The sequence below is a fragment of the Pagrus pagrus genome (genome assembly GCF_965226575.1).
Source record: "Pagrus pagrus genome assembly, chromosome: 20".
Lineage (NCBI taxonomy): Eukaryota > Metazoa > Chordata > Actinopteri > Spariformes > Sparidae > Pagrus > Pagrus pagrus.
Genome location: NC_140207.1, coordinates 10,637,175 through 10,650,786, shown reverse-complemented (window position 1 = coordinate 10,650,786; position 13,612 = coordinate 10,637,175). Strand labels below are relative to the sequence as shown.

General features: G+C 42.0%; 1 protein-coding gene across 5 annotated transcripts; it reads right to left on the bottom strand.

The window, feature by feature from the left end:
- Nucleotides 1–677: 677 nt before the first annotated feature.
- Nucleotides 678–5,384, bottom strand: myca (MYC proto-oncogene, bHLH transcription factor a). Of its 5 annotated transcripts, XM_084340523.1 has the most exons (4): nt 5,188–5,384; nt 4,175–4,358; nt 2,035–2,719; nt 678–1,706 (listed from the first exon to the last, which is right to left on the bottom strand). In XM_084340523.1, the coding sequence occupies exons 3-4, from the start codon at nt 2,684–2,686 to the stop codon at nt 1,072–1,074; spliced, it is 1,287 nt and encodes a 428-aa protein (XP_084196649.1). In that variant the 5' UTR covers nt 2,687–2,719; nt 4,175–4,358; nt 5,188–5,384; the 3' UTR covers nt 678–1,071. The 5 variants fall into 5 exon arrangements, with proteins under 5 accessions (XP_084196649.1, XP_084196648.1, XP_084196650.1 ...); XM_084340522.1 differs by lacking the exon at nt 4,175–4,358; XM_084340524.1 differs by lacking the exons at nt 4,175–4,358; nt 5,188–5,384 and adding an exon at nt 4,085–4,170.
- Nucleotides 5,385–13,612: the final 8,228 nt, after the last annotated feature.

Below are 13,612 nucleotides of genomic sequence, written 5' to 3'. Positions count from 1 at the left end.
GTTTTGCTGTCAGACACCCAAAAAATTACTTAAATCTGACTTGTGACATAAAATAAAGTGACTATTTATCGTCTATGTATATTTAATCATTCAAGGACTTGGAAGATTTGTCCAAGAACTATGTCCAGGAAGAAAATGATGTAGGAAACGAACTGAAACTCATTCACATTTGATGAGTTTCTCCTTAAACACATCTAATTCTGATAGCCAAGTTCACCCTTTTGCCCATAAAACAAGACAAGGAGTGACTTATGAAATTTGACCACCTGATTTATATGTCATACTGGAATGTCCTCAATAACAAGCTCTCAATTAGGTTAAAGTGTCCCATTGTGCCAGTTTAAATGCTTCTATACACAGATCTGACACCATAGTCCAGGCTTACCTTTTCTTCTTTGTGACGGCATCAAAAATGGCACCTTCAAGTGAAATATTAGTCATTTGAACTCTTATTGTGCTTTATGTTTTAGCTCGAGATGTCAGAGGGAGCGTCATCACACCTAAACAAGACCCTCTCAGTCCACGTCAGACTCATTTAATACAAATCATGCAGTCGTTCCAGTGTCTCGTCTCCTCCTGTTGAACCCAGTCAGCTGCAACGTGTACCCCCCCCCAGCTCGTTTTAATGTCAATGATGCCATGTGTGAAGTGTTTCTTTGCAAGAACAAGGACACAAATTCAAGAAGAAACATTTTATATTTCAAAAAGAATCTAGGAACATAATGGAAAAAAACCAAACACTGGGTCTGAACATCCAGACAAATTGAGATCCAAAAATACATTTTCTTAGGAAATATTAATTATATACAAAACATAAAAATTTATATTTTAGTTTGGGCCCTCAACAGGGTAGCCCCATTTTTTAATATTTTATTAATAAAAATAAACTTTTAAATATTTAATCCACCCATAACTTCAATTGAGGCAGTTTTAACATTGAAATCAAACAAGATTCCAAACAACTTAATCCATTTTGCATTTGCATGCAACGACAACTGTACACCCTAAGTCTTGAACTTGCATAAAAAAACAAAACAAAAAAAAAGGCCAAAAAAGTCTATGATTCAAACTTTAAGCACGAGAGCCCTGCAGCTGTGCGAGTCTCTGCTTTAAAAGTTCACTTTTCCTCCTCAGCTGTTCTTTGAGAGTGAGGAGTGTCTGTTCGTCTGTCTGCATGTTGTAGATGCACTCTGTTGCCTTCTTCAGGATCACCACTTTGGCCGCCTTCTCGTTGTTGGCCACCTCGGGGATCTCGTCCCGCAGGGCGAAGAAGCTCAACTTGAGCTCGTTCCTCCTCTGGCGCTCCAGAACATTGTGAGTCCTTCTCTTGTCATAGTCCTCCGTGTCAGACGTCCGGGGGCTTGAACACTTGCGGTTGCTGCTGATCTGTTTGAGGACCCTGCTGTGGCCACCGCCGCCGCCGCCTCCTCCTCCTCCACTACCTCCACTGCTGCTCTCCAGCTTCAGCCTCTTGACAGCCGGCTGCTCGTGCCTCATGGATGGATGGGCTGCGTAATTATGCTGGTGGGTGGAGACGTGGCACCTCTTCAGCACGAGCGGGCTTGGATGCCTGGTCTCTGACGGGCTGGGGTCGCACCGCTTCACCGCCTGCCTCTTCTCCACCGTGACCACATCGATCTCCTCCTCCTCTTCCTCCTGGTCGTCCTCCTCCTCCTCGTCATCATCATCATCTCCATCTTCATCTTCTGCAACACACACAAAAAAAGCAAAAACAGTCACTCTCTGTGATGCATTCACACTGGGTGGGGAGGGGGGGGGCTGCAATCTCTCCTTCCACATCAGTTGATTGCTTAACACTGCAGCCATCCCCTCCAGCTAATCTCCCAGCAGTCTAACAACATGACATGGGTGGAACAGACAGCGTGTCCCTACCTCCCGCCTGGAAATCTGACTGCAAATCACAGGAATTAAAAATGAGCTGACCTGCTTTCATTCAAGAGCAGCGCAGACAAGCCTTTGGGAGGGAGATTCCTAATTGCACAGAGGGGTGTGACGGCGTGATGAGCATCTTACCTGAGTCACTACAGCTGCTGCTGCTGCTGCCGCTGTTTGGAGGCGTATCCAATCCCAGATCCTTGCTAGGCGGCGTCCCTGCGCTCTGCTTGGGCGTCTCTGCTATCGGGTAGGGGAACACCACCGACGGATCGATGCACTCGGACGCGGAGGTGTTCAGATCCTGCAGGTAGCTGCTGTTCAGCCTCCACGCGGTTGCACCGGCGGGCTCCGCGCACTCGCCCGCCGCGGACTCCTTCCTGGCGGCGTGCAGGGAGGCGAGCCGCTCCGACACCACCTTCTCCAGCTTGGCCGCGGCGGAGAAGCCGCTCCACATGCAGTCCTGGATGATGATGGACTTGAGGAGGTTCTGGGAGTAGTCGGCGTCGCAGATGATGCTCTGGTTGACCACGTCGTCGCCCAGGAACTCGGTGACCATCTCCAGCTGATCCGCCGTGGAGGGGAAGAGGCTTGACAGGGACGGCCGGCGGCTCGGGGAGAGGGGAGGGGTGGGCAGCAGTTCAAATTTCTTCCAGATGTCCTCGCTGGGTGCCGGAGGCTGAAGCTGCTGAGGGTAGAAGTCCTCCTCCTCGTTGTCATAGTAGAAATACGGTTGCAGAGAGTCGTAGTCGTAGTCATAGTTTTTACTCGCCAAACTTGAATTCAGCGGCATGATGTCTGTGTTCTCGTGTTCCTTATCGCGGAGCTGGTTAAAGAGGAGGGAAAACAAGCCCGATTAGATGTTTACTCTACAATGTGTGCAGGTTCAAAGCAGACAGCAGCTGCCCGCCTGCGCTGATCCTGTAAGCAACATCACATGGTCAGTCCAAAACATCACCCGTGTGTGCACGCCTTGCATGCATGCACCAGTGCTGCAGCAGCAGGTGCTCAACTGGGAAACTGATCGTAAAGGGGGGGAAACCCCATCCTCACTTAAACAGCTACTGATGATTAATTAGCTTCTTCTTTTCTTTTTTTTTTCCCTAACAAAACTAGTGTGGGAAGGTGACGTGCAAAAGCTCCTGAAACCCTCTCCCTCCCCTTACCTTTTCAGATTTCAAACTGTCGGCGGAAGAAGACGGGGCGAAACCGACCCAAAAGGCGCAGCGAAACAAAAATAAAGGGCAGGAAAAGTTATTATTCCAACACGAAAAGGCGCATTAAATCCTTCCACGGAGGTGCTGCAGTCGCTTTGAGCGCGGCGGTGCGAAGCGTGCATGGGGAGCTGAGAAAGGCTGCACGGGAGAGCCGCTGCGGACGACGCGCAGTCTGTCATGAGCAGCTTGAGAATCACAGCTGAGCGCTCAGCCGGCTGCAATAAAACCCGCCGCAGCACTACCTCCCTCCCTCCGCTGTGTCCTTCCGCCGGTTTTCCCGCGAAACGCTCACCGGCGTTGAAACCTCACGCGGCTCACGTCCACGCCCCAGTTCTATCGCCTCGAAAAATTCCACGCACGCCCTTGCAGCTGATTTAAACGCAAAACACGCACTTTCGCCGGCGAATTTCGCTCACAGATGATGTATTTTTCTTTTTTTTGCGCCGGGTCTATTTTCGGTGTTTCGAGTGGGAGGGGTCATAGTAGCGTAGAGAGCTCCCATTGACGGGGAGGCATGCAAAAAATACTAATGTCAGTAGTAGTGGGAGATAATTAGGATGAGTTATTTTACTACAACCCCGCCTAAAATATCGCGACACGTTCAGATCCACCTCGTGAAATCTGAGTCTTTTCTTGCAGATTGTGTCCCCATCGAGTGAGATTTTAAAACTCCAGTTAATTCACCTGCCGTTTTGCACAAACAAAAACACACATGCTTTTTGATCACATTTTGCAGAAACGCTGTTCATTTGCACGTTTTCCTGCAGCGATTTCAGGGAAAATGCAGCGGCAAAGCTCGCATGTTGCTGCAGCTTACCTCGATCTGTCCTTGCGGGCACTGACAGCTCTGAGTCGGCTGAAACAGGTGAATTCAACCGGCAACACACGCCTAAATTATAATAAATGTGTGTAAAACGCGTAACTTAACGTGCAGCACAGTTAAGACACGTAGAAATGATCTGTGCGTCACTGACCGTGTAATGTAGCTCTGGTTTTTGAGGGTTGGGACAGATTGGCACCAATTAACTACAGGAAGGAAGTAATTAAAGGAATCAGATGGGTACCGCAGTTGGATGGAGGTGGTGGTGCCCTCCTCTCCTCTCTCCTCTCTCCTCTCCCCTGATGAGGGCTGGGGAGGGGGAGGGATTGAGCGGGCTCGGGGCGCCCTCTGCTGGTCAAAGCGCGCCAGGCAGCGGGACAGCAGCCAGGTAGGTGCAGGGTCACACAGATGGAGGTGAACTTTACACTCTAGAAAACCCCCCCATGCATGAAGGGAGAGGTTATTGATTGAAAGCAGCTTAAAGAAAGTGAGAGCTTGTTGGGGTTGAGGATGACTGCCTCAGTCATAAAATTGGGCTGTGCAGTGGGTTAGTGGGGCTGTTTATCGGGGTTACTGGGTCACTTCATTAAAAAATACAGTTCTGGAGAGAATTAAGTGATAAATGTATCTGAACATGCAGACTTTTGACAAATTGGGCTGTGCTATTTATAATTAGCTGAAAAAAACCCCTCATTTATTAGCGACATATGAGCCACTGCAATTAAGTTTTTTTTTGTTTTGTTGGATTGGATTGACATCTCACAACTCGCTTATAAGTAAAAAGATGATAATAATTGTGAGTTAAAGTAAGCAAGAAAACCCAGAATGAGACCTGTGGAGTTTGTCTCCCATCAATTACACTCAAATACAATCTTTTAAATGGATCTTTTAACTGCCACTTTAGGCATGTGAGTACTGTTTTAAAAATGCACACATTATCTGTCCATAGTTGTAGTCCACAAAATGTTTCTGGAGCTTCACAGCAAAACAGCATTGCAGCATTCTCCTAAATAACTGAAGTAGATGGGGACTTGTTTTAAAACGTAAAAACAGCTCATACAGTTCATCTGGCTTAATTTGACTTCTTTTTATCAGTTTTTATAATGTTTTTAAAACAAGTCCCCATCTGCTTCAGTTGTTTCCATCAGCATGAGGGTGAGTAGACTATGACATATTGATAATTTGTGCGAACTTATCCTTTAAGATGAATAAACCCGTGAACCAGTCATGGGAATAAAGAAAAGTGTGATGTCTTACCTGGGCGTAATTAGAGATGTGTGATTATTAATCCACCGCTCATTACCAGTGTAACAGAAAGAGTCTCTATCAAAGAAATTATAGGTGACTTTGGATTTATGAAGCAATTTACACTACACTATTATATGACAACCAGTTTCTCTAAAGTAACTTGGTACTGACAATTTGCCACCTCCACACACACAAATAGATCTCTGAAAAACCACAACCCCACCTGGATGTAATCAGTCTAATTTGTGCTAATCTGTGCTTTTATTGTGAAGGGCCTATATGGTTTTTCTTAGACATATTATGTCTCTTAACCAATAGATCTTGATCTCAGTCACACTGTTAGAATAAAGGATTCACTAGCTAACATTGTTTTCTTAGCATTCAAAGAAATTAACAAGCAAAGTTTAGCCTCACATTTAAACAACACAAGAAGTGAACCTGCAGCATTACTCAGTTTTTCTCTAAAATGCTTTTAGTTTGTCAAGTTACAGATTAATGCACAACACTTCTCTTTGAACATTGTGTTTTTTAGACCCGGTCCATTAATCCACAACTTCTTTAAGACCAAGTGAGATTGTACTATGAATAAGGAGTGCCCACAGGCTCACTGAGGGATCTGTGGCTCATAATGCTCACAGGCTTCTTCAGGCTTCAGAGGAAGAAATAAATCAATAGTTGAGCGGGTGACTGCAGAGAGAAAAGCAGACCAGAGGGCAGAAAAAGGAGAGAAGAGAGATACAGTTCATGATTTCTCTTGTTATCGCTTGAAGTCCAGAGGAAGTGGAAAAGAAAAACCCAAACTGAAATGACACCCTCTCTCCTCTCTCCTGTCCTCTGTACTCTTTCCCTCCCTTCTCTCCTTTCCTCACTCTGCCGTGTGGAGGATAGCGATCGTATCAAGCAGACTCATGTGTTGTGGTCATTGTGTTTATCGGCTCCGGATGTTTCTTGTGTTTGCAGAGCGCCTGGAGACACAGAGGGAAGCTTTGAGACTGACTGGCATCATTTCCTCTGATAAGTGGAGACCGAAGGTACTGGGGAGAGGTTTGATTGTGGGTTTTTTTCCCTCTCTCTCTCTCAGTTGAACTGGTTCTACCACTTTTGATCAAAAGTGTACTGTATATGAAGTAAAGAGCAGAATCCTGTTTACAAAAACACTTATTATTTTCCATCATGGCCAGACATTACCATTAAATTTGACAAATTATGATAAATATAGCAGAAAGTGCTAAAGACATGACAGTTTAATACTAAGTGCTGATAAATCTATATTATAAAGATGAAAACCAGCTATTCAAATTGTAATTTCTTACTCTGCAATCTTTACAAACAGTAATTAGCCACTTCAGTCCTGCACGAGTTAAGAAACCAAATAGTTCTGCTAACTGCAAACTATTAACACCCTCTACTGCAAATACCCAGCAGTGAAACCACCGCAGTGCACCACAAATCCATGCAAGGCAGCTTTACTTATTCACTTATAGCATATTTCATGCTCAAAGGCAATTCAAAGTGGGTCTATAGATACATTAAATATGCTGAATAAGGAATGAATGAATGAAATACAGCACTTAAACAAAAAAAAGCAAATTTCCCTGCAGGGAATCTATAGAAACTCAAAAATAAAAAAATAAAAAATACAATTAGAGGTGAAAGTGAAAAGCTAAGGAGATTTGTGATGTCTCATGATCTTAAAATGCAAATAAAACGAGGCTAGGAACGACGTAGGACAATCAAGCCACAGCTCGCTACTATACCAGCAATCCCAGTGACAGCAGCACATCGTAATCATGAAGGGAGGAACAAGGAACAAGCTTTATCGGTTAATCTGTCAATTATATTTTAAATTAATCGATTCATTGTTTAGGCTTAAAAAAGCCACAGAACAAAATGAAAACTGTACATCATAATTACCCCTTAACTTGTTTTTGTCCGACCAACAATCGAAACAACACACTTGTAAGCCTAAAAACCACAAACTGAAATTTGTCTCCTTCTGACTTTCTGATTCAGAAATGACGTGAATTATTAATAAAATGACCCAGTGGCCTAATGGATAAGGCATCAGCCTCCGGAGCTGGGGATTGTGGGTTCGAGTCCCATCTGGGTCGCATTTAGGGGCCCTGGCTCAGGGGTAGATGCACCTCTCGGAAGCTGGTTCAATTCCCCTGGTCTGCAAGTGTCCTTGGGCAAGATGCTGAACTCCAAAATTGCTCCTGATGTGCTGGTCGGCAACTTGCATGGAATTACTGTAAGTCACTTTGGATAAACGCGTCTGCTAAATGCCCTTAAAGTAATTAACCTATAACGGTGATTATTTTCATGACTCACTGATTAACCAACTCGGCATTTAAGCATGAGAAGGAACATATCTCAATCACATAGCCCTTTCTGTGACATATAAGCATGTATAGCGCCCTCTAGTGTCCACACCATGTACGCCAAATTTACTTCTACAATATAATGCTTTTCTATAGATTAAACTACACAGCAGTACATAGTACAAGTAGTTGAAATTAGCTCAACTTTTAAAACATCTACAGCGGCATCAACGTACACAGCAGCGATACTGAGAACATTTTACTGCACAATGAGCAGGCCCTTTAAATGTGATACATTTTGCATGCATACACACTGTTACTAAGTGGGGTTTTTAGTGCAGTGTTTGTTTTTTGGGAATGATCTGAATTCTTCCACGACTGCATAAGGGTCTGACGTCTGTGCTCACTTTAGAGTAAACTATTGAGCGTGGGGAGGAAAAGAGACCATAATCATCTTCAAACAGACGGGAAGCAACTTATCAAACTAACAGAGAAAGAAAACTAAACAAAAGTCTTCTTACAGAGAGAAATATATCACTTTAATTATAAAAAAATCTTCCTGTCCCGCCTTGCCTGAACTATTTTTATTGAACTGATCTTTATATCCAGCACAGATCTACTAATCTGCACAGGGTACTTGTGCAGCACACACACACCGTTTCCACTGAGCAAACAGTTACTGTAAATATATAACTGTTGAATGAGTCATGAGGGAGATTTTCACACTATGGGCACCAACTGTTGTCCTTCCTTCTGACTCAGAGGCTGCCTGTCTTAACTTCCCTCATTCCTGACCACAAACCCAACGTCCTGTGTTCTGTGGTCTCACATATATATCACACACACACACATATAAATGCAGCACATTCAGCATACACTGGCTACACCAGCTTTGCTATAGTGTGTGTTACTGTGCCAAAAGTCAATGGTTTTCCTCATGTGGCAGCATTTAGACACATACAGCCGAAGGTGTGTTCAGTATCATACAGCGAGGAAACAGTTCAGCATGGTGCCTTCGTACGAGACGGAAAATCGATAGTTGTTTAGCTTAGTCGGTGAGAGGAGGATGCCAGCTAAGCAGTCAACAATGAGAGCATGGCACGTCTGTCAGACTACTCAAGAGCTAATTGTGTCATTAATTATTAACAGTGACAATAGGCAGTTATTGACACAGCCTCAAACAGCTACAGAACCAAACCTACACCCCAACCTGCAGAGCTTTTACAGCAACAGACTCACAGTTTTTGATTCAGTTCTTTAACTTCACAGTGGAGATTTAAAAACCACACTTTAACCTTGACAGGAACAAAGCAACCTCTCCAAAATCACTTTATTTCCAGGAACAGGGCGTAATTATGAAAACATCTGATTTTGAATCATTTAGTTTCAGGAAGTTTCTAGATCTCCAATTTTTAATTTCAGTGAGGCAGAACATAATACAGAGTGCATCCATAAGTGCCAGGCTTTATCGGAAAACATGACATTGGGTGTCATTGACATAGCATTGGAAATGGATTGCATGTACATGGAAGATTTGCCCCAAGGGAGCATGTAAATAGTAAACAATAGGGGGCCCAAAACAGATCCTTGGGGAACTCCACAAAATAAAGGAGCACAAGAAGAGAAGGCATCTCCAAGCATTACAGAGACAGATTGACCAATCCAGTGCCACATCACTGATGCCACGCAGCTTTTCAGACAGTTGATAAAGAGATTGGGGTCCACTGTATCGAAGGCTGAAGTGAAGTCAAGGAGAACTAAAACTGAGTGGCTGCAAGCGATAGATCATTTGTGTCCTTGATCAGACTTGTCTCAGTGCTATGTAGGGAGTGAATGAAGGGTTTATTTTGACCAAACAAGAGTTGGTGATTGTTGAAACAGCGGAAAGACGAACCAAGATGGTTTTGGTAGGTTTCATCTAGTTTCTGTTGAGTTTGAATAAACTGCGTTTTACGATGCCAAAATTAGTTAGTTAATTAGAGTCTGGTGAATTTGGCGAGAGCGACATATCGGTTTCTTCATGTTTCTGGTTAAACAAAAAGTTTTTTTTCTTAAATAAGGTCCATCTTTGTCACCTTCACGTTACATGTTTTTAACTTGACTTCATATCAGAAGATGGAGGGGGTGGTGGTGGACTTAGATCTGAGAAGACAAGCCAGTAGCCACAGTTCAAGTCTGCGATTCAGCATTTGAAAGTGTGAAATACACTGGATATTTTTTGACAAGAGACCACAGTGTTTTAGCATTTGTGATTTCCTAACCCTAACCATGTGGTTTTTGTGCCTTAACCTAACCAGAGCATAAGCACAACGTTGTTACAAGATCAAATTTAGAATTGAACGAAAAGAAACGTAAAGCTGCAACATGAAGAAATGTGAAGTTTCAACAAATCCGTGGTCTGCAGAAATGTACTTTTGAAACTTTTATTCTGGCAATTGTGTTGCACTTAAAGTGGCCCTCATGCATTACGTGGCAGCCGTTGCATCCTGCATCACAGCAGCTGGCTGAGGTGATCCAAAACTTTTTGAACCTAATGGGACAAAGGTTAAAAAAAACAAACACAGAATGACTTGTTATTGTAAGGGAACAATCATCGTTCAATTGTCATTCTAGCCAACTGTTTTTATGACTCCTCGTAAATGATTTTAAAATCCTGTTCCCAAGGTGACAATACGTCCATTGTTCTTTTTATTTAGTTGTTATTTAATCACACATGATGCGTGGTTGCATAATCATGTCTTGTATAACAAACTCTTGTGAAACCGGCAGCACCTGGAGTCATATGATGCAAGTGGCTTCTCAGTAACGGGATTCAAAAACAACAGTGGAACAGTTTGTGCTTTGTTGAGGAACAACATTAACAAAAGCTTCATTTTGTCTTAAGTTGTTAAACCACTTATCAGTTCTCATAGTTGAGGAGCAACAAGTGTGAAATAAAATCAGCTGAGCACCTGTTGCCTCGGAGTCCATTCAGTCCTCCAAACGCACATAATACAATCTGTGGTAAGTGCAGGCGGTTCTGTATCCTCCACATGAAACAGGATCACTTCCATGGATTTTTACTTCCCCGAGAAAACTGGGTCAGCCAGTATGTCAAGTCACTTTCAGTAAAAACAAGCCACACCTGCAGTATGACAGACGACAGTTGACGGGTCATGTTGTTTTTGATTCGGGGCCCCGAGCCAGGAGCTATGAGACGATGACCTGTCATAACAAGAGGAGAGAATATGAAAAAATGAATAGGATGATATAGGGCAAGAAGAGAGGACAGCGTGAATACTACCCATCATATTCAGAGGGTCTATCCACAAAGACAGACGACGCTCTGCTTGAAGTTAATATCTCTTGCTCTAAAGTCAAATAATTGGACAAATGCATTAATGTCTTATGTCAGTATCTTCCAATGTAAATGACAGTTTTTTTTAACGTATTGTTCCTTTAATATCATATAGCTGCACAGTGTATATATATTAAATTAACCTGGTCTGATAATCATATATAAGAGCTGTTAGCCCCCTACATGGCCACTAGAGGGTGTGGTGTCTTACCTGAAAATGACCATGAAACATGAAATGTCATTTTGGACAGGGTTTTAAAGGGGTGTTATGTAGTTTTGGAGAAGAAATTCAAACTTTTAATATTTACAATATTAATGAGGTAATAATACAAACTCAGAACATGTATTTTTTCATAAGTGAATAAACTAGCTGTTCTCAGAGGAAAATAAGGTCCCCAGAACACTTTTTGAAGCTAGAAAGGTGGCAGGGTCCGCCACATATAAACAAAGTAAAACAGTATGAATTGTGTTGTCCTTTAAGGTTGACAAGCTGTCTTTAAGCGAAGTCTTTAAAAAGTGTCGTTCAAGTTTAGGAAACTTTAGCAACTCCCTCTAAATTTCTAATCTCAAAACGTCAGAGCAACATGAAAACATCTTTATCAAATCAAAAAAGCAGACAGATATTTGGATGTGCTAAGAGCCAATATCACCAAACCACACAATTCAATAAATGCTGAAGGACAGTTTTATTAGTGTGGGAAACTTGTTAACACATTTTTGTTCAAGGCAGGGAAAATTAATCACCAAATGAACATGTTCATGCCGATACCAGTGATCTTATCCAAAGCTGCCACCTCGTACAGCAAGAACAAACAACAACCTGCTGATCTGAATGAAAATATTATTGATGTGCACATCCATTATTCTAATAAATACAGATTTGTGTTAACAACGTACACAAACTGACACAAACTAACGCATTCATACGAAGATACCTTGGCAACTCTCCATGCTTTATTATCACAGAGTGAGTTGTAGTACACACAGCTGGATACCTGCCGCACTAAACACACTTCTGGACTTTTTAAAAAGCTGCTTGTAAAAGAAAACCGCAAAGTCATCAATGATTCACAACCCTGTGAACGGTTAGCAGTAGATGTAATAAAACAATCCCCGACATTATTAAAGAATTATATTGCAGCTTTAGGTTTCTAAACGTTACTTGCAGGTATGGGCTCTTTGGTAAACATCTGACTTCAGTTACAGCTGCCAAGGAGAGGCATGTCTGCCTGTAAAACGACTGAGTCAGCTATTAAAATCACGGCAGAACTGCCCTCAGGCACCAGGCAGACGCACAAACAACTCACTGTTTTGACTGAATATTGCTCAAGTTGTAGACTCATAGCTCTTGAACTACCGCAGAGGCATGTTTTCATTCACACTGACTGTAAACAGGCCATATGGCATACTTCTGCATGAGTGTAAGGGAAAGGTCAGTGTTGTAAAAAGACCCCAAAAGAAAAAATGAGTTGAGTTGAATTGAGTAAAAGTCTGAAAGCATGTAATAATACTTAATGTACTTAAGTATCAAAAGTTATTTTTTGGTAAATTGTAGATGTATTTACGTGTATACATGTATTATGGGTCTGTGGTCTATTATTGGATCAAATAGTCAGAATTTTCCTAATTATCGTTATCACTGTTTTTTTTGTTTTTTTTATTTTTAGTGACAATTAAATCAATGTAAAGATATGCTACTTTGGTTCTGATACAGCATGTAATCTGTAAAGTAACTAGAAACTAAAGTTAACAAACAAATATAGTGTTTTCCCTCAAAATGACAGAAAATGGAAATACTCAAATAAAGTAGAAGTATCTTTACGCTCAAACAAAGGTCGCATGTCAACTGTGGAATTTCCCATTTCTATAATATCTATTATTACATTGGTTTGTGATGCTTAAGTTCCCCTTTGATGAGACTCTCTGTCTTTGGTTAACATGTCTTTGTAAGGAAGAGACTGTTGACCTTCCTGGTTGATTAAAAGGAAAATTATTTATATTTTGGCACAACCACTCCTGTAATGTACACATTCACTTGATATGGGACATCTTATGTGAATTTCATACTGACTTTGTTTATATGTGGCGGACCCTGCCACCTTTCTAGCTTCAAACAGTGTTCTTGGGACCTTATTTTACTCTGAGAACAGCTTGTTTATTCAGTTATGGAAAATAATAAATATTTCAAAGTTTGTATTACTACCTCATGTGTTTATCCAACTGTATCTGTGATTCACTGCATTATGTGGACTATAATACCATTAAAAAGACCTTGAGCAAACACATCTGTGACAGATACTCAAAATGAGTTAGGGATATTGGGATTCATGTGAACGTTATTTTGTTTTTGAAGTGGTGTATACTTGTCATTTTCTCAAAAGTGATGTGTTGTAAAATATTTGCACTAAACATAAATAACAGTGGACATGCCTATGTGAAGTATTTCTCTAGCTAGCTTTGTCCCCCAGGGGTCAGTATATCACTAGTTATTGCCATATCAGGGTTTATTTGTTTATCCTAGATTTTAATGTCCTATCCTCAAAGGACGATGCAGTGTAAACACTAAAACTCGATCAGGACCAACTATTTTCCTGCGTGAGGGTTCATGTGGTTGTTTCTCACCATTTAAAATCCAACTGCACAACCTTTGTACCAGGGTCCAGTCAAATTTCCCAATATTTAGTGGCATCTGCGTGTAGAGATAAACATTCCCAAAAATGCGTGTGTGTGTTTTATTCACCATGACATGCCAGCCGGTGCAACACTATGAGACTAT

Excerpts from the sequence above, each read along its gene's own strand:
- myca (XM_084340523.1), bottom strand. The coding sequence starts at position 2,686 with ATGCCGCTGAATTCAAGTTTGGCGAGTAAAAACTATGACTACGACTAC. Across the intron at positions 1,707-2,034 it reads CAGCAGCTGTAGTGACTCAG|AAGATGAAGATGGAGATGAT; the intron begins GTAAGATGCTCA and ends TGTGTGTTGCAG.